The sequence below is a fragment of the Scomber japonicus genome, chromosome 10 (genome assembly GCF_027409825.1).
Source record: "Scomber japonicus isolate fScoJap1 chromosome 10, fScoJap1.pri, whole genome shotgun sequence".
Taxonomy (NCBI): Eukaryota; Metazoa; Chordata; class Actinopteri; order Scombriformes; family Scombridae; genus Scomber; species Scomber japonicus.
The window spans coordinates 12,183,104-12,204,586 of record NC_070587.1 but is presented as its reverse complement, the minus strand read 5'-3'; the positions used below and the strand labels follow the sequence as shown (position 1 = coordinate 12,204,586).

The following is a 21,483-nucleotide window of genomic DNA, read 5'->3' as shown; positions in this document are numbered from 1 at the left end:
GACCAATTGGATATATGCATGGGGGGGGGGCTGTCAGTCAGAAGAAGAACATTGTGACAGGTGTTTTTCCCCCCTATGTTTTCTTGACTAAAAGAGTAACTACAGTCAATAATTAAAATAATCATTGGTTGCAGCACTAGTTTCTACATTGGAACGTCACATGCACTACATGATAACAAGCGTAAGGCCAGTATTAATATTAATGAACAAAACAGTCAACGAGGGCAGAGTATTTTTTTATACTATTGTTATATGTCACAAAATCAAGTTAAGTTGTCAGTGTGGAAAGTCAAACTGGAGCTGTCATTCACAGTTTGAAGTATTTCAGAAATCCTTCATTAAGGAAACAAAATTTTCTATTGTGCTATTACAGAAGCCCACTTGTGTCTTACTTGATTATACAGTAGCTGCTAAACCATGACCTTGGCTGAACACCACATGAGCTTCATTTGAATGATAGCACTGGGTTTAAAAAAAGACAGAGATACAAAGACATTTGAATGAACATTTGTCACCACAATTTACATGTCATGGTGGCATTTTGCATCACTGGGGTGCATTAATGAGGCATACGGGAAGTATGGTTATGTATGGATGACATTTATTAAGCTGCTCAGTTTTAGTGTTATGGGCTTCAAAATCCAACTGTTTCAGAGTCTGGCTCTTGTTCATTCTGCATTGTCACTGTTGAAATATCTGCAGTGGTTTAAGTTCTTGGCCCTGCTTTTACATTCACTGTTTGATCCATATCAATGCTTTTGATACTAACCTCAGTTTTTTAGTAGCTTTAGTGTTAACCAAAATAACCTTTTTTGTTTTCACCATCACTTAAACCAGATCGTTATCATTTGGTTAATCCACAGAATTGTCCTTGCAATGTATTGGTTTTCCTTACAGAGAATTGCACTGGACACTGCAGACTCTCTCAGGAGTTCAGAGTTGTGAGCAGCTGCCTCAGCACTTTTACTGCTGTCTGTGTGCAGACAGTGCCTCTGTTAGGCCTCAGGTGACTAGGGATTCAGTGATTTTTGATGTGAGTTTAGAATGCAAAAAAGGGATTGTGGTAATTGTGTTGACTGTGTTTCTGTCATAATTCATCACTCAGTTAATGTCTTTGTTTTACATGTTTCAAAAATGTCAGATGTTGATGTACTTTTATTTATTCCTTTTTTGTTGATAAAGAATAAAACTGACAACTTGCATTTCTTTTCAAAGATCTCTTGGCTTCTGTTCAACTGTCCTACTGTTACACCTCTGATCCCTACTGTACCACTTATAGTATACCTGCAAACGCTGAGCTGTTTGCAAGCCTATTTACAGTATGTTTTGTGATCTGTACGAGCACCTAAGAAGGGGCTTGTCTCGTCTAACTCTTGCTGCTGGTATTAGCATCAAAATCTCCATTCTGCATCTGTCACTCCACCACTGCAGCGGATGGGGAAACTACACTGAGCATGCTTGCTGCTGATGCAGCCTGTAGATGGAGCAGAGCGGCGAGGAGGAGGAGAAAGGGGAGGAGAGAGAACAGCAGAGAGGGATTCATCCAGGACCTTCAAGGTTTGGGGATGCTGTTTCAGCTCTGAGAACAAGAGCTGCATGGGAAGATTTATCATTGACAACACAAATGGAGCATGAGAGGGGAATACTAATGACTGGAATGTCAGATTGTCATCGCCAAAGAGGAGAAGATATGTGATAAGGTAAAAAAGATCATTATGCATGATTGTATGGAGTGAATAAAAAGGAAAGGAATGTTTAACCTCTACGTAAGTCCTGGTGTATCATGGCCAGTTTGATTATCATGTATCCTTTGAGTATCATTAAGGCTAGGGGGTTAGAGTTGGATGAGATTTTTTTTTCTGCTCAGCTTTGTTGCATAATAGATGTATATGTGTTTTTTTTTATGTCATTTACAGGGACTCTTGGACAGCGTGGCGATGTATGCCTTCTACTCCCTTTTAGTCTACATCTTCTACACTGTCTTTAAGAAGGAAGAGGATGAAGCCTTGGAAGGGGCGTGTGGAGCTTCCTCCGACGTAAGTCTAACTAATCATGTCCAGCCTTTGGGGATTCTCTGTCAACATTTTTTGCATGCATGCATCACATACCCCTTGGCAATTTAAAAAGACAACAACATAGACATAAAGGATATCCAAATGGGTAGTGCCATTGCATGCAGCTCTGTGCATGTCGATGGGAGCAATGTGTAAATATTTTTTCTGTGTGTGTGTTACCGTCTGACCCTCATATATGTTGCTGTGCTCAGGAGCAAGGACCTGTTTCCATGGAAACAGGGAGCAGGAGGAAAAATGGCCACACCTCCAAAATTGGAAAAAAGGCTGCTCGGTTTAGTGAATCAAGTGAGTGCTTAGATAAGAGTATTTATAGTTCAACATAAGGACTGTTGTATGATATAGATATATAGATATATATATATGGGGGGGGGGGGGTTCCCAGTAGTAGATGCATTCCTTTACTCTTTGTTTATATGATTGGTTGTCATCCAGGCAGCAGCAGTGACAGTGATGAAATGTCTCTGAGTGATGAAGATCAGGCAGATGGTCCTGACATCCCAGCAAGCACTCCTCTGGCTGCCTTTTTGTCCTTCAAGCAGGAGGCTGAGAAGAGGAGGGTTTCTCAAGTTCAGCAGGAAACAACAGGAAAGGTAGTGAAACTGTATCATTACCTTGACTGAGCTGTTCATACTCTGCGGGAACGTCAACATAAATCAGTAGCTCCCCAAATAGGAGCCTCTGCAGTGTGAATAAACTTTGTGTGTCTGTGCTGTGCAGTTGACAGAGTCTCCCTTGGTGGCGGTGATGTCCCACTTGCTGAGTTTTCTGGAGCAGTATTCACACTTCCAGCAGCTGCAGCAGCAAGCTGACCAGTACCGCGTCCAGCTGAAGAGGCACCGTGTCCAGCATCGCCGCCAGATGAAGGCCCTGCGGACCTCATACCGCCAGCGCCTCAAGGACAAGAACAGCATCATCAGCAACCTGGAGGAGGCCATCACCCAGCAGCCAACCCCCAGTCCACTGAGCGAGGGTGAGGAAGAAAAGAGATGGGTTGGGTTATTAGAGGGAGAGGAGAAAGGGAAGAAGTAATGGGGGAGGGTGAAATTAAGGTGCAAGAAGGATGGGTTTAGATTTCCATATGGTGGGTTTGAGAATGATGAAAACAAAGAGAAGTAGAGGCCATAGGGCTGTTTTAATAAAAGCTCACAGAAATAAGGGGGCAGAAAATTGTGCAAGGAGTTATGGGAGATTTATTACCTAAGACTAGATGAGATCATCTGATGGATGGAGGAACATGGATTAGAAGGGCAATGGATAAAGGAAGCCACTTTAAGATACTAACCATGATAGGTGTATATCTACAGGGTCATTTAATAGAGATGGGGATGATTTTTTCTTTCCTTGACAGTTTTGGAAATCCAATCATTTTTAATTACTGTTGAAATGTGAACAGGATTTGAAGTGAGATCATTTAAAGGGAGAGAAGAGAGGTCTTTTCTTTTGCTTATGCGGGTGATCAGTTTTAAAGACAGTGTATTACACTTCAATGTCCTATGAAGTGGTTTTTCCTTTGTGGATTTTTTTCAAGTTGGGATCTTCTCATAGAAGAATAACGTTATCAACAGTGGAACAGACTGATTAGATTTATGAGGGTTTTGGTGTAAGTCAAGCTGGCATTAGAGGCTGGACTAACACTGTGCAGCTGCTGCTGACCTCAAAGCTTTAGGCTGGATGTTGGTGTCTGCTATGTCTCAGACTTGACCAGATGGTTCTCTGACCTGAGGCCTCCACTCTGTCTCTGTGCATATTTACAGTATGTTGACAAGCTCATGACTCTATGAAGCTGTAGACAGATGAGATTCCTGTCTTTAGGTTGACTGATACCACCTCAGAGAAATGTGCCAATGTGTATGATGACCAGGCCGGGCTGTGCACATCTCAGTGTATAGGTGTGTTTAATTGGAGTATCTCATGCATACTGACTCTCATTAGTCGCAGGACACAGATACAAGATTATATGGCAAGAGTCTTTGATACTTGGATAGTGACTCTGTGGTTTGCTGTCATGAATTAAACATTGATGAGAGTGCTGTTTTATTCCCTGCTAGTGCACTTACAAGGTCTGGCACATGCTAGGTGCCACGTGTACTCGTGTTGGACTAAAAATAGCCCGGAATCCATGCCCCAGTGTTGTAAGACCATTAGGTTTGTTTGTTTACTGTAATGCAACGTGCACATCTTAAAGGACAGGTTCGCAGTTTTTCAAGTCTCTCAAAAAATCTATAGTCTGGTGTCCAAATGAACATCGACATGTGTTTTTTCTGTAGTCATTCCTCCTGTTCATACTGATGCATTAAAAGATCTCTTCTTAATGCACTTTCAATGTAAGTGATGGGGGGCAAAATCCACAGCCCTGTGTTTGTGCAAAATACTGTCCATTAAGTCCTAAGTATGAACAGGAGGAATTATTACACATTTCAGTGTTCATTTGGGCATTTGGTGTAAAAGTGTTGCTTTGCCTCTTGGAGATGCATTGTCTTGACCACTAATGAAATCTGGCTGGGTTGTGATCTTCTGTTCCATATTTGATCTATTTGAATGAATGGCTGGTGCTTGATTCAGTAGTCAGCAATCTTTTATCAAAAACATAACAAGAAAATTCAGACTTACTTTTATCCTTACTGTTTTTGAGATGGAGGAAATCAGCTTTCTTATACCATTTCAGGTTGCTGTTTTTAAATGTTTGAAAGCCTTTCTCAGTGCCTCTGACTTCTCACATTTCTATCAGCACCCCTGATGCACAGCTACAGCCTCTCCTTTATGTGTGTGTTCTTCCTGGCACCACCACACACCACCACTTCCTGCACCACTGTGACACAGCAAACCTAACATGGTGTGTTTATAAAATTAGCATAAAGCCCTGCAATGAAAATCAGTAGTGACAGAGCGTGATACATCATTGAGGAGGAAGAAAGTGATTTAAAATGCTGTGGGGTGTGCTGCTCGTGTTCCTCTTTGAACTATAGAGGAATTTTAGCAGGTTGTTGCATCTTGTAAATGTGAATGTGGGTTCTGCATTGGAGTCTGGCTGCATGTGAGAATTTGAGAGTGATGCCATATAGGTCTGTAACCTTGCCCTGGAGACTTGAGAGTGGAAACACAGCAATGTTGATGTTAACTTCACTGCATTGCATAATGACTATGGGGTGCGTGAAAGAGCTGTAAATGCATACTTAATGTTCATTAATATTACACATACACATGCAAGTGGTCAAGTGCACTGTGAAAACTGGTCTTAACTGAAAAGTCACAGGTCAAAGGATGTTGAAATGATTAGCTGGCATTGTGTCTGAGTGGCCTAATATGAATATAAGTCCAAAAATGAAAGAATAATAAGGTTTCTGCGATGATGAACAGGCTGATGATTTGTTATTTATGTCTACCAGGTGAGTGTAGCAGTGATGCAGGGACACATGCTGGGGTCCACAGGCTGGTGGAGTCTCTGTATGGCCTGCAGGGTGAGAGGAGTAAGCTGAGAGGAGAACTCCGTCTGCTACATGCACAGCTGGAGCAGAAGGACAGAGACAGGCACTCGCGTATAGCGGCCTTTCAACAGCAGGTGGGCAGCTGCATATTCATTTCATTCCAAACATCTCTTACCTGAAATCCATTTTAAAACTAAATAATAATAATAATAGTAATAATAACCAAAACAGATGATTGTGTCAAAGTGTATTATGCCTTGATGTATTTGAAAAGAGCAGGTCTCTTAATTTTCAAGTTATGACTCACAATTACATTAATTTCTTCTAAATGTAAAGTTGAATAACAGTATATCACATTTTAAAGAGTTCTAATTTCTTGCACAGATTGATGATCTCAAGGGTTGCATCGAGGAGCGCGAGGAAGAGCTGTCAAGACTGAGAACTGCCTCCGTAAGCACTGTGAACTATTGATTTAATAATTTATCAAGTGTTTGTCACTTTTCAAACCATCAGCAAAGAAGCCCCAGTGTATTCCTGCACCCACTGATTGAATGCCATGCTATAAATTAAACTTTATGTTCTGTCTATGAGGATATATTTCAGTGGAATTTCAATGGCAATGTGTTTTGGTTTTGATGCATCTCTCATTCTTATTCTGGGGCTCATCTCATCGTTACATGTCTTCAGGGGGCCACAGACTCTGAGAAAAGGGTACTGTGTCTGTCGGCGGAGAATGACACTCTGAAACAGAGCCTGACTGTTACTCAAGGTCTCCTGCAGCAGCTGACGACCATCCCCTCCCAGTCCAGTACCCTGCTCATAAAGGTGAAGTGCACAGATGCTGCTGAAAGCTCACAGACATGCTACCAAGGCCCTCGTCAGTGACTGCAAAAGACACATTTTTTTCAATGTATATTGTTTTATTTGCTCTGCTAGGAGAATGAGAACCTCCGGAGCAGAGTGCAGCAGCTGGAGATGTCCCTCCAACAGCGTGCTGAGCAGCTGTCACATCTGGAGCGACAGAGTGAACAGAGCGAGTGGAGGAGAGGAGAGGAGCTGAGGAAGAGAGAGGACAGAGTTAGAGAGCTTCAGCTGGAGTTGGACAGAGAGAGAGGCAAGGAGCCAGTGGTTAAGGTAATTCTAATAGGAAAATAGAATTGGTTTGAATAGAGAAGAGCGACATTTGAAGAGTCAGTTAAACTTCAAAATCAGCTTTTTGATGCCTCTCAGATTGAGATATGTCAACTGGAAATACACTGTTGTTCTTTCCCAGTATGTCACCCAGACTGTGGAGGTGGAATCACCTGCCACGTTAAAGCAGCTGAGTAAAGCCAGACACAGGAACGAGCTCCTGTCTGAAAAGCTGTCCAATCAGAATGAGCAGTGCAAACAGCTGGAGGAACACATCAGAAAATCAGATGAATACAGCTGTAATCTGCAGCACAAGGTAATTATTACTTCATATATGCTCACAAGAACATGTATGTGTATGCAGTACACCCACACAAGCAGACTGAAACTGAAAACAAACATAATATATAATATATTGAACCTGTGTTTGTCAATGTAAATAACTTTCTGTGCTACAAGCTAATGAACATGTTCCAGACAGCAATAAGATGAAGCATCATTAGTCATTTTAACAATATTTCTCCATAATAATGCTAAATATCCATTAGTGCACAAATGATTACAGTTGGATGGTGGCCATTGAGATGCAAGAAAACTGGTAATAAATTCCAGATGGTCCTCCTGATGCCATCAACTTTAATTAAAAAATGAAAGAGGCAGAATTGACAGAATCCAGAGGGGTAAATAAACCACACCCTGTTGAGAGAAAAGATGATCAAAGCAGAGAAAAATCAAAGGCACAAGCAGGAAGTTTCCGCTTTGCTCTTGGAAATTTACAACCGGGATCAATTTCATTGACAGATGGACTCATTACGGAGCTGATCCTGCACACATTGGACCAGTCAACCTGACAGATTGATAAATTGTTGTTCTAAACCTTGACAGATTGCAGCGTATGAGCGAGAAATCAGTAAACTGAGAGAGGAATTGTTGAAGGAGATTGGCCATTTGGAGGAGAGGAAGGAGGCGGCTGTGAAGGCTGCTGCGTCCTGCTCAGCAGAACACTTTCAGAACCTGCAGGACCAATTCTTCAGTGAGTTACTGAATAATAAAACGATTATGGTTTCTGCACACAAGTAAAATGGAACACTTAAAATAAATGTATTGAGTCAAAACTTTATTTGATCATGATCCTACATTACTTTTTCTTTTTTGCAGGTTTACAGAAGCGTCTGACAGCACTCCCCCCTACTCTGCGCTGCATGAAAACAGACTATACCAGCCTGAGGAGCCAGGTTCGAAACTTCTCCGACTTTTACGGAGCAGCTATAAATGAAGCAAAAAAACAGGTAGCACATCACTTCACTATTGGTTCCCTGCATTTATGAGAAAGACAATTATGACCAAATTGATGAAACTAGTGTTCCCATAGTGTTCACTGCTTTCTGTCTTTGGTAGATTTCAGCAGCTATCAGTGAGATGTCTGAAGCCAACAAAGATCTTCTGGAGAAATACAGGAAAGAGGTTGCACTGCGCAGGAAGTACCATGAACAGTTGGTCGAGCTTAAAGGTATGCAGAGAGAGATAGATGTGCTGAAAGTTCAGTGCTGAGAATAAAATATAAATTGTTAACCTGGACTTGTGCTTTCAGGCAACATCCGCGTGCTGTGTCGCGTGAAGCCAGTGCTGAAGGAGGACCAGCATGAGGAGGGCCAGTCTGTGGTGGTGACGACAGACCCAAACAATGAGTCCTCTCTCAATGTGCTGAACAAAGGAAAGGGTCGCATCTTTGAACTGGACAAGGTCTTCCATCCTCAGGCAACACAGGAAGAGGTAATTGATATGCTTATCGATGTATAAAGGTGCTAAAATCATAATAGGAACTCTAACCCCACATTTGCTGTTCTTAGGTGTTTCAGGAGATTGAGCCTCTTGTGACCTCCTGCATCGATGGCTACCATGTCTGCATATTTGCCTATGGACAGACTGGCTCTGGAAAAACTTACACCATGGAGGTATACTTACTAGTTAAACAGTCATAAAGTGATGACCTAAGGTAGTTATTTTAGCACCACACATATCTGTACAGGTATTTGGTGCATAATGTAGACTGCAGTAACTACCCATACATGGGTAATGTAAGCTACACATGGCTTTTGATTTATAGGGCAGTGTGGAGAACCCAGGCATCAACCAGCGAGCCCTGAAACATCTCTTCAGTGAGATCGAGGAGAGGAAGGACATGTGGTCTTACACTGTTACTGTCAGCTCTGTGGAGATCTACAATGAGGTGCTAAGGTATGCTGCACCTTTCTTTGGATATCTTATTATCCCTGCCTGTCCCAAGTTGGAGTTACTAGACAGTGTTTTCTTTTTTGTGTCTCAGAGACCTCCTGAGTAAGGACGGTGAGAAACTGGACATTAAAATCAACCCGGACGGGACAGGACAGCTGCATGTGCCGGGCCTCAGGGTTGTCGAGGTTAAGAGCTTTCAGCACATCAAGAAGGTGACAAATGTTGCTCCAATGAGTTTTAACCATCATTTGTATGGTTCAACATAAGAACGTGAAATATTTTTGTTTGTGTCAAGCTTTTAGCCACAGCCCGTAGGAACAGGATCACCTTCGGCACTCAGATGAACCAGCACAGCTCCCGCTCCCATGCTCTGCTCTGTATCACTGTTGAGGGTGCTGACCTCGCAACCGGGTCCAAAACCACCGGTCAGTCCACACACTCATCAAAACAAGTGTTTGACGGTCTGAGGTTAGCATTTTCATCATTCCACCATTAACGAGAACTTGCTTTTCTTTCCTCAGGTAAGTTGAACCTGGTCGACCTGGCAGGCTCAGAGAGGGTATGGAAGTCTGGTGCAGAGGGAGAGAGGCTGAAGGAGGCCCAGAATATCAACCGCTCCCTGCTGGCACTGGGGGATGTCATTCAGGCACTGAGGGCGCGGCAGACTCACATCCCTTTCAGGAACTCCCGCCTTACATACTTATTACAAGACTCCCTGGGCAAAGGCAGTAAGACAGCCATGGTGGTGCAGGTAAAATTACTGACACAAATTTATAGATTTACAATATCAGAAGTCATATTTGCATTCATTTACGCTTTTAAGCCTGTGTTGTCCCTTGTAAAGACCCTGATTTTATTTAAATTTTTCTTCTATAGGTGTCTGCTCTGGACAGTAACGTGGGAGAGACACTGTGCTCGCTGAAGTTTGCCCAGAGGGTGTGCAAGGTGGAGCTAGGTCCTGCAGCCAGGAAGATTGAATCTGGTGGAGGGCAATGTGACTGACAGCCTTGAGTCAGCCACTTCCTGTACCCAATGATCACCAGGAAGCCATGAATGCACCAAGTCAGAGTATCATCCATCCTAACAACTAACCATCAATAGGTCAACAGCAATCCTGCTCAAGGGCTAAATCTGTGGAGGTCTGTTTCATTTTGAGAATATTGGCCTCCTACTTGCCATTTTGCGCTTCTGACAAGTGATAACTCTTTATTATCATTGGCTAATTTGCATGCAGGAGTATTTATTCTTCCACACTGAGTGCCAAAACAACCTCTGCCTCGCCCACGGTTTAAGATTTGATGCTTCCTTGAACCGCCAATATCTCAGTTTATCTCGGTTTAGTGTGATTTCTACAATAGCAACACTTCAGTTTGGGCTTTTGCAGTATTAGTCATCTTGCTATAAATGTCTGTAGTTTGTGAGCTTCATCTCCAATGTTGTATATTTTTGAGGGTTGTAGTGTAGAGGAGGATCTGTTTTGTATCTTAGTCATGGACTATTAACCATTTCAATGACACCTTTAAAGTCACATATTTGTGTAGATTAAGTGAAATTCAGAAGAGCAGTGATGCTTTGTTTCTCTTTAGCGCCTTGGCCTTTTGAGAATAGGAAAGCTGTTGAAGGCAGCAGGTGGCCTTGTGTTAGTGACATGAACTGTGCAATGTCCTCCTTATTGAGGAGGCAGTTTGGGCCTAGGTGGACAGAAGATGCACTTTATTAAGAAAGTATAGGATGTGTCATTTCAGAACAGATATTTTAGGTGCTTGCAATAGATATCACTAGTGAATGTCATACCAAAAACAGCTTACTGCTATCTGTTCATCATTGTTTCTCTATTTATCACCCATTGAATCAAATATGTTGATTCAATAGTAGCAAGACATTAATATTGCAGTAACTACCATGAGTGCTTAGGGCACTTAATGGTGATTAGAGTAAGTTTTCAGATAATTTTCTGAATAAATATGATGTATTTAAAAAGTGTGTTTTCTCTTACTGGATGCTCAACGACAAAACTACCCATTAAAAAAAGATAACCAAAAAGGCATTTGAAAAAAAATCATTATTTTACTTGAAATATAAAATATTACAACAACAAAATTATCTATGGTTACATTGGCTTTTTGCAATGCATCACCAACCACATATACAGTTTGCATCATTACATATTCATACGTAACAATGACACAACATAGGACTCACAAAAGGGAAAGACCTGACAGAAAACTACTTTGTCATCATCAAAGTTGCCATCTCACTAAGCAAAACAGATTCCTTGTGGTGTTCTATTACACTGCAGTCTCCTTTTGTTCCCCATCTATCAGATCTCAGTCTGAGTCTCCCTCCTCTACTCCCACTGCTCCCACTGCTGCAGCCAGCTCCTCCTCACTGCCTCGGAGACGATCACCTGAACAGATACAAACAAGCACGGTCAATCTTCCCTTCACTGCAAACCTCAATCAATATTTACATTCATATATATGTGAAGATATTGGACATACTCTGGCCTATTCAGGTTAAGCTAACAAAACATGCACCGTTGACAACTTGTGATTAATTGTCCCTGTTGCTATGAGTAAACAAACAGCCTTCATGCATTTGTGATACCCTGTCCATAGATCATATAGTATGCTGGCAGGCTGCAGAGTTACTTCTCATGTAAGAAAAAAAAGAAGAAAAAAGTCATTTATATTGATAACAAATACAGCTACCATGTTTTATTTACCTAAAAATGTAGCTGGAATATTGTCTGGGTTAAAGAAATGACTCTTTGTGTCTGTTTACATGCAACTATGAACTCTTTAATGGGAGTCAAGAAGCCAGGCAAATTAACTGGGCCATTATGAAAATACATGTTATAACCAAACATGGTCATCTGAACTCGTAATGCTAGTAAATGGAGGCAATGTTTAATCACAGTAACATCCAAAAACAAGGGAAAACCTCTTGTTACAGTTAAACCGGTTTTGCATTCTCCTGAAGCCTTGTGACTATTTTAAGAATCTGGGTCACACATCAGTTGAGGAATCGCGCAGTTTATTTTATCTGGTGGTTTCAAACCTCTGTAGAGTCTGAAAACTACAAAGCAATTAGCCTAATATTCTTGTCTAGCTCACACTCGCTTCTCTCTGCAGCGTCAGGAAAACTCAGTGATAGGACGTAAAAAATGGGAAAAGTACTAACGGATGAGTTCAGCGATGGCTCTCTGCGTTCTCCTCTCCAACTTCTCCAGTTTCTTTGCGACATCACGTTTTAGATCCCTAGATTCAGAATCACAATGTCAGCGACAGATTATTTTAATAATATCCAGATTTATGCGCAGTACAGGCTGGAAACTAATTTTCAGAATGGTCTTACCAGTCTGGTTTTCTTGGGGCAAGATTCGCCAAATCCTGAAGAAAGAACACAGCTGAATATGGCAACCACTTACACTTCAAAAAGAGGAGATCACATTTACACAGAAGGGAGTACTCACCACTTCTTCAATGATGGGCTCTGGATTTGCTGCCTCTAACTGGTCTCTTACTTTATCTTCCACTGCAAACAAAGAATATTTGTCATCAGTCATAAATTATATAAGATTATGTGCACTAAACTTTCTGGGGGTGATATAAATAAAGTATGACATTAAAATATAAAATGATAAAACCCAAAAGACATGCAATATTAAGCCAAAAATCAAGTGAGCAAGTGTTGTACATGATGGAGGAGTTCTCACCTGATGCAGGTTTGGCTTTGGGCACTTGCCTCTGCTTCAGATCTTCATCCTCTGGAGCATAGTTCCTCAGCTTCAACTCTCTGAGGAAAGAGAGACAGAAAAATTTGAGCACTTTTAGTGTTAAGAGTTATAAGAGAGTAAAAACGTGGTAAATGTCTTATAATCAGCCCCCATTCTCCAGCAGGTGGCAGTGTGGGCAAATATATTCCACCGCAGGCTAAAATGGACTAAAAAGACCATCTGCAATCCCTACACAGCTGCACATCTAATGTCTAGGAGGAGGTTGGGAATAATGTCCCTCTTTATTCCTATGAACACGTCTGATTAACATGTTCCACCTGCTCCTGGGCAAAGACTTTAAGAGAGCAGCAAACAGCTGAGGAATGCTTTCCCTGATGTCGAATTATTCAGTCTTTCATCACGTCTCGGCAGGAATTCTTGGCAAGCTTAGCTGACATCTCTGCTGATTATATAGAGGGTTCAGAGGCAGAGGTAAACTATTGTCTGACAAAACACAAGACCGAGAGTTATCAGCTGTTCTGACCTTAACGTGGATTTGTAATGAAGCTAGAGAGGGTGCGCTCTCGATACATTCATCACACGCCTACTGCCAACAGACAGACCGCTGCCTTGTATGGGTATGGGCAGGAATGCTAGTCATGTTCTGACTTTGGCTGAGTGAGGTCCAGTCTTAGTTCACTCATCTCTCTCCATGCCTCCTGAATCTCTCCTGAAAAGGCTGTGTCAGCAAAAGAATATGTTTTGTTTTCCATCTCACTATTAAATTCAATTCTTATTCAATTTACGTTGCCCTTGGAAATGTCTTAAATCTAATTTTGTTTTGTCCTCCGGATACAGACAGTCACCCTGTACGACAGCATTGAAAATTGTCTTGAGCAGTCACAATAAATCAAATAAAATGTGTTTTTAAAAAGACACTTTATTGGATTTATCTTAAGTAAAACAAAATCTTATGAGTAATATAAATATGACAAATCGAAACACTGTCACTATAATAAAACAAATGGAATAAAGAGGATAAAAAGGTCGGTGTTTGTCAAAGCCCTGACAGCAAACAGCGAGCCATTGAGATTTTTAGCTTGGAGTTCGCAATACACATGAGGCGCTCGTCCAAGGCTGAACTCATTCAGTGTCAAAATGTCTGAGATAGTGCCAATGCTATTATTTCACTGGGTAAAAATAATAATTTATTGGCCCTTAATATAATCATGTTATTTTATAATGATACCAATATTCTCTCATTTTCATTTCATTTTCCCTGGTTTTGTAGACTATCAGTTGGGACAAAGACATTTTAAGTTGTACCTTGGACATTTTTCAACATTTTTCTGATGTTTTATGGACTAAATGACTAATTGATAAAAAAAAAAAGATTAGTCGGTAATGAAAATAATCATTAGTTGCAGCCCAATGGCACTGGTTCACATCTGACTGGGGACGTGTTGTGTGTGCTCTCTCACTATCTGTCATCTAGCTACAATGTCTCTCTAATTAAGTCACAAAATTACTTAAAAACTGAGGTCTGAGGAGGAGCAGTCCTCAAAAAACTAAGTCCTGTTAGCAGCCTTGGTGGAGTTTTATACTTACATGTCAGAGTAAGCAAACAACATACTTGTGGTTTAAAATTTCTCAAGAGCTTTCCACTAGGGAGGAATAATCTAGCCATATGATGGGACAGGTCGTGTAATTGGTTACAGTATTTCCAAAGAGTTCTTCCTCCCAGACAAATGAATTTGATCAGCAAAAGACAGGTCAGGGGTCACCAAAACATTAATACTGCTCATCATATAAAGGAAATAGATATCGAGCCATTAGGTCTTTAGATATTTTATCATGGTCCAACATGTTGGTTTAAGAGGAAATTAATAAAAGGTTTCATCTACTGGGAACCATTAATATCCGGACCAAGTTTCACACAATGTCAGGATATTTTGTTCTAGACACTGAGTTACACTGCCAGGTCTCATCAAAAGCAGGACATAAAAAAAAGATAAACAGACTGTAGGTGTAAATTTTCTGCAACCAAGGTTGACATCTCTCCTTTTTTCTTAACCGTCTCTTAACTTGATGCGACAAAACCTTTGGAGTGTGTTTACACATTTCCACTTGAAGCGCACTGGGGCATCAAAGACAGCTGGTGATAAATTCAGAGCACTGACCCAAGTGTGGCCCTCAGAAAAATGTTTAGGAGAGGTGATCTATGTCTAGGCAGGATGTGCATCAGAGTATTCAGTGTTTACAATGATATCAAGCAACCTGCCCCATTCACCACAGTCAAAATAACTCCAGGCCTCAGAGAGCAGCCTTTTCATTTATACACGAGCATCAAAAAGAATTAGCACTAATATGTAACTCAATATCTAGGAAGCTTTTGTACTTCCTTTAACTTCATTTGCTGGAAACCAATCTATCCATATCTATATTTTTGAAGACACACATAAAAAAGCAGCTGTAACAACACTAAACATGTGACAGGAAAACCTGCATGTTGCATTTGGTGCCTTTTGTGGAATGGATCACACACAGGGACAGTCAATCAATTTTGATGCCTCGTTTGTGAATCTTTTTATTTAAAAATAGGACTCATAGGTTGAGTCACAGTTTGGCAATCTGATCTCTCATGCAAATTTAATACTATTCACAAGATACATTACAAACTCTGCTACACATGTATGCAGAACATTAAAAAAAAACAACAAAAAACGTGCACATCAAGACTGATCTATTTTCTTCTCAGACAAATGTCTAAATTAGGCCCTTAGACACTGCAGCTATTTTCCTTCTCATGAGAGTGATCTGTCTTCTTGGGCTGGAGGAAATACAGAGGCACTCCCTCAGTGCAGTCATTAAATATAAACAATGGAAAAAGGTCTTGTAGGACAGGAAAGATGGCTGCCTCTTCCTACCGAATAACACACCAAGTTGAGTAAGCTGCAAGATATTTGAGCAGCTAATAGTACGAGGCTGTGATCGAGCCTAGTGTAAACACTGCATGACATGCACCGTGTTACAAGCAGATGGTGTTCAGATAGAGGGCAGATAAATGCTCTAATGATGTACGTGCATATCAGTTTCAGTTCCGTTTGTGCAGCTGAAAAAGCCTCAGCTAAACGGGCAACAACGTTAACCTATAATTGAAGAGATCATGATGTGTGTTAATGAAAATATGTCTAAAAAAACAAAAACAAAAACAAACAGGCATGTTTATGCGTGTGTATGTGTGTGTTTGTGGCTGTGTGGTGTGATGATAAACTAACCTGTGCTTCTCTTCTGCAGGCTCCTCTAGTGAAGCTTTTTTCCTCTCTGGCTCCTCATCTCCATCCTCTTGCCTCTGTTAGAAAATGTTTATACAATCATTAAAATAAATTTGCTGGATAGTATTCTCCAAATAAAAACATCACTCTTCAGTCAACAGGCTGACCAGTGTTTCTAGTGTATAAACATGGTACTCTGCCATAAATAAATCTCTGAATTATTAAAAAAATGACAGAAGACAAAAAGGCCAAAAGACGACACTAATATCTTTTTAAAAAATAAGGACATGCTACAGCTCATTTCAGGGAGCTGCCACTCCAAAGACATGTACACTAGTCACATATTTGCATATGTAAACAGTATATAAAGAACATTTGTTTACTGTGTGGGCCAGTCGTTTGGGAATCAAATTACACATGTGCATAGTGAGCTTTATTACTTGTGCTATTTAGGAGTTATAGTGGCTTAGGAACTGGGCTTTATAAATTAGGAAAGTCAGATCACTAGTCATTTCAGGAGTAGCTGTAATAACAGAAGAGCTAACACGTTACCTTAACAACCACAGCATTTCTAATGTCAGGCCTACAGTAAGCTACAGTGTAAACAACAGGGGAAACAAATTATGACACAGCCTTGCTGAAATTCAGGGGGAAAAAATCATATTGACCCCATGTGAAAAGTTGGAACAAAGGATATCGAACCCCGCCTATCTTACATTTTCCTGAAGAGGCTTCCTGTCCACCTGCTAGAACAATTCGGGGGGAATGACTCATTCTTGAAGTGCAGAACAAAAGGAAAACAACCCAAGGCTTCAGGAATGTTGACAGTCGTTTATCAAACATTGCAAGCCGGGCCAGTACAGTTCGATTCAACGGCAGTTTAGTGTATTACGTTCTCGTCTAACTGTCAAAACAGTGGCTTGCACATTGAACAGAGTTTCCTGTTGCAAGACAAATTCATATCTAGAACTGAAATACAGAATAACAGTGTCATATTTAAATGCTTTGACACAGACAGCGGCTCCACTGCAAGACTGGTGCAACAACCTGAGCTCAGTCCAGAAGGATTTGTGGGTCAAGACTTGAGGTGTGTGTTGATATGAACATTTGATAGCATCATTATCACAGTTTTATATCACACTTTGTTCAGCATACAATTTCATGGTGGTAATTATAAATAAGATAATGTTCTCAAACACTAGTCACACAGATGTTACACTTAACTGTGCAGTGTGTGCCGATGACTGCACACCTTTAATGAGACTGAAATACGTCAATACTTTCATCAAATCCTCATTTAAAAGATCAAAGGTTTACATTTCCCTGTCTGTCTTTTGATTACAGTTATTCCACCTTTTGCCCTGACAAATGTGTATTTATCAAAGAGCCATAGTTTAAAACTGTGTGGGCAGAAGACTGTTAATTCTTGGTTACAAGGAAAATAACGTAACAACTTTTCATATTTTTTAATCAAGTGTGCCACTCTTAGTTCAGTGACTTGATAAAAACAAGTGGCCGTAATAAATGTACCATTGTGTTGATAATTTTCCTCTATTGTATTTTCAAAGACTTGAACACAAATAGATCCTGATCACTTACAGTGAGGCCATGATGTAACAGTTTGCTCTTTCCATAACGGCTATGAGACTGGACTGCTTCATAGACTGACACAAAATAATGTTACTCCTGTCCAGTCGTCTGGTTTATAAAATGTATGAAAATGGTAAAAAAAAAATAAAAGTCTCTCAAAGCCCAAGGTGACATCCACAAACATCTTGTTTTGTCCATCCATCCATTATTTGCTGCTTATCCGGGGCCAGGTCATAGTGGCATTAGGCCAAGCAATGTAACCCCAACATCCGTCTCCCTAGCAATACTTGTCAGCTCCTCCTGGGGGATCCCGAGGCGTTCCCAGGCCAGGAGGGATATATAATCCCCCCCCCAGCGTATTCTGGGTCTACCACGGGGGCCCCCCCAGTCGGACATGTCTGGACCCCCCTATAAAAGGGAGGCGTCCAGGAGGCATCATGAGCAGATGCCCCGAAACACCTCAGCTGGCTCCTTTCGATGCTGAGAAGTAGCGGATGTCTGAACTCCTGACTCTATCTCTAAGGGCGCTTTCACACCAACCACCATAGGTGAGGGTTGGGACATACATCGACCAGTAAATTGAGAGTTTCGTCTTCAGGCTCCGCTCCTTCTTCACCAAAACAGTGACTGCTGATTCTGCACCGATCCGCCTTACCCTCACTTACAATACGATCCTGAGATACTTATCTTGTTTCGACCCAACCAAAATATTTACAATCTTTATTTCAGAAGCTGCAATCAGAGAATTTGAACACTGATTAATCTAAATTGTATTTGTTAACTTTTTGTCAATCAAAAACCTGATTAAGCATTTCTACTTACTATGGTTATGGTTACTCTCATGCAGACAACAACTTAAAATTCCTATTTGATGCAATATATGAAAAGTAGCATTATATGATGTTAAATTATGGATACTTGCTCAATGACAGTACAGGACTTGGAGACTCTATATGTCTGATCTATATCAGAGTGACAGCGCTTTTGTGACTAATGTTGAACATTCAGTTGGCATTTTCTAAATACCAAATATTTTCCGGTACTGTGAGGACTGTAAGAGCAGCATCACTGCTCTCCTCCCTGCAGCCACTTTGTATCTTTTATCTCTATCAGCAAAATACTGAGGCACTGCCTGCTCATGCAGTGCTCAACATCACCTACATACCAAACAGTTCAACATAGACTGAACAGTCACAACAACCGGGAGCTGAACACACTCAAAACACTAACAACAGCACCTTCAAGTTTTTGGGTTCTACAATCTCCTGGGACCTCAAGAAGGAGTCTAACATTGACACAGTCGTCACAAAGACCCAGCAGAGGACCCTCTTCGAAAGTTCAACGTGCCTCAGGAGCTGCTGACCTAGTTCTACACTGCAGTCATCGAGTCAGTTCTCTGCACATCCATCACTGTCTGATTTAGAGCAACAGGACTAGACTACAACTAACAGTTAAGTCAGCAGGAAAGATTATTAGTGACGACCTGCCCAGGACCTGTGCATCGGCTCTAGAGTGAGGAAACGGGCAGGGACAATTACTGCAGACCCCTCATACCCTGAACAAAACCTGCTTCAACTCAATCCCCTCTTGTAGGTGCTACTGAACACACACTGTACACCAAAACCACCCAACGAAGACGCAGCTTCTTTCTTCTTGCTGTCACCCTGATAAACAGTTAACTCAGTCACTGTGCAGTAACCCTATGACACTGAAATACCCACTGTGCCTACAAATTATACATATTTTAAATGCAAACACAAAATGTGCAATAACATGCATACATTTCATTCATTGCTGTATATTTAAGTAGCCTGTATATTCTGTACACAACCACCTACTGTATATAAAATGAACAATTTAGATGTGGAGAAGTGGCAGCATTTTAATGCAATTTAATGCTTCTATTCACATGATGGGTATCAAATGAAGTAAGGGTACTTGGTATGGGTAACATAACTATTTAAACGACACCCTGCCCTACTGATATGTCAAACTACGGGACATTTTCTTTGGTTTGTCTAAGTTTTCTCTGTGGACCTAAAGTACCACCAAGTGTTTTGTTATCATGACCAGCGATTAACAAGTGTTCAACCCTTCAGCTTTATTGTGGGTATGATAACATGCTAACAGACAGTAACACTAAAATGAGAATAAATACAGTACAAAACACTCACTGAGTTTAAATTTAATTAAGCTACACCTCTATAACATTTGGACATGTTTTTCTTCCTCTTAAGCACAACAACAAAGCCAAGAAGCAGGTTTATGACTGGTTTGCATCATGTAGGTTAAAGGCTAACGTTAGCTACAAGCTAAATCTGCTGAACATGACATTACTACATATAAAGCCATGTTCCCCCGAGGCCTAACGACATTTGTTTATCAGACATTATATCTCCGGACAAATACTTACATGAAATTGTTTATCTCTTAATGCTTTTAGCCTTTCTTTTCTCTTCAGGGCCTGCTCCTGTAGTGAACCAACATTCCGCTCCATGTTTGTTTCTCCACGCCGCTCGGTTGTCTCTGAAATCCATTAACGCTCCTGATTCAGGCTGTAAAGTCGACCGTCGAGCCTATCGATTGTAGTGGCCTGGTGCCTGATCATGTGATATTGTTTTGTTTTGCTTGACAAATAGCTTTAAAAGTAAATTATTACATTAATTAAACTTGAATAGATATTATTTCAAAATTTAATTCTTACTGAGGATAATGAGGTTTGGCCAATTGTAAACACAGAAAAGCTTATGATAGGGTGCATTTTGGATTTATTGGCACATTTCAGTAGCTTAGAGGCTATTTTTGAATAGTCTATTTAAACCTGCTTATAGACGACTAGCAGACCTGTAAGTCTACATTAAAGTAAATAAAGATCACACACAGGAAACACTGGCACATTGTCCCGCCTGTTGACGGTCACACTCAGGTCCTGCCGGATAGGAATGTAGGCCATCGTCATGGTAATACAACTGCCTCAAGCTTCACTGTGTCCATCTTCTTAATGTTCAACAATTAGCATGTGACAATTCAAACCTAAATGATCAGAAGCATAACTCAGGTAAATCCATGACATTAAAGTAAGTAGTGTATTTGGAATAAATGTGGCACACAGAAAAAGAGGAAAAAATACCTCCAGACATAGATGATAGATCAAAGTCAGCTACATTGTACAGTAAACTCCACTCTGTACAAAACAGACACACTGCAATGTCTAACGATGAAGTACATTTTATTTTACAGACAACATCTGTTTGACAGACCTACAAAAACATGACAAATATACACAAACCCATTAAAATAGTTGGACTCTGAGAAAAACCTTCATGTATTGATTGATCCAAGCTTTACTTACACTTTGTATTCAAGAATAAAACACTTTCTAGACAAGTGAAATGCATGTGAGTACCTTGTTTTGACATGAAATGGTACGATCTCCTCCATGTGGGTTTGCAGTAGACCAAACACCACCTGTACAACATCCAAATATTTCTTATAAGGTCATCACCAATTAAATACTCTGAAAGGGATCATGCTTTATAATGAGTCCTTTTACTTTTGACGCTTGTGTACATGTTACTGCTCATACCTCTGCACTTGTATTAGTTATATTTTGAATGCAAAACTGAATTAATATCAACCCAAACATAAAAAATATTTCATTTCACCTTTGATCTCAGTCGTAACTCTTTGTGTCAATAGCTTTCTGTGTTTACACCTTTATTGCTTTACAGTCTCCATCCAGGAAACAACATAATCACATGAAATAAGTAGCCTATTCATAACAGCCTATTAAGGCACCTGTAGTCATTATAAGTAGCTGTTAGAGTTTGAAGTTCAGTTGTCTGCTTGTTTATGTGGTCTGTCATAAGCTACTTTTGGGGACAAAGTTCTGGATTAGGACTAGTTGATTGGGGGCAGCTTGTTCAAGTGGTGACAAAAGCATCGTCTTCAGTTGGGAAAAACTGGGGTCAGTGGTTTAGGTTACAGTGAGGTTTTAAGGTTAGGGGAGAGGTTAGGTTTAAGGAAGCAGTGGT

General features: G+C 40.6%; 2 protein-coding genes across 2 annotated transcripts; one reads left to right on the top strand and one right to left on the bottom strand.

Annotated features, from left to right (window-relative positions):
• Positions 1-1,937: 1,937 nt before the first annotated feature.
• Positions 1,938-9,868, top strand: si:ch211-257p13.3 (kinesin-like protein KIFC3). Its single transcript, XM_053326909.1, has 19 exons — positions 1,938-2,036; positions 2,267-2,360; positions 2,508-2,665; positions 2,793-3,045; positions 5,462-5,634; positions 5,885-5,950; positions 6,188-6,325; positions 6,437-6,634; positions 6,774-6,947; positions 7,517-7,664; positions 7,790-7,920; positions 8,030-8,141; positions 8,223-8,404; positions 8,482-8,586; positions 8,739-8,869; positions 8,958-9,078; positions 9,162-9,291; positions 9,388-9,617; positions 9,743-9,868. Exons 1-19 carry the CDS (start codon positions 1,938-1,940, stop codon positions 9,866-9,868), a joined length of 2,769 nt encoding a protein of 922 aa, XP_053182884.1.
• Positions 9,869-10,920: 1,052 nt separating this feature from the next.
• ccdc12 (coiled-coil domain containing 12) lies at positions 10,921-19,960 on the bottom strand. Its single transcript, XM_053326914.1, has 7 exons — positions 19,863-19,960; positions 15,863-15,936; positions 12,585-12,664; positions 12,342-12,403; positions 12,224-12,258; positions 12,050-12,126; positions 10,921-11,273 (listed from the first exon to the last, which is right to left on the bottom strand). The coding sequence occupies exons 1-7, from the start codon at positions 19,944-19,946 to the stop codon at positions 11,194-11,196; spliced, it is 492 nt and encodes a 163-aa protein (XP_053182889.1). The 5' UTR covers positions 19,947-19,960; the 3' UTR covers positions 10,921-11,193.
• Between the last annotated feature and the right edge of the window lie 1,523 nt (positions 19,961-21,483).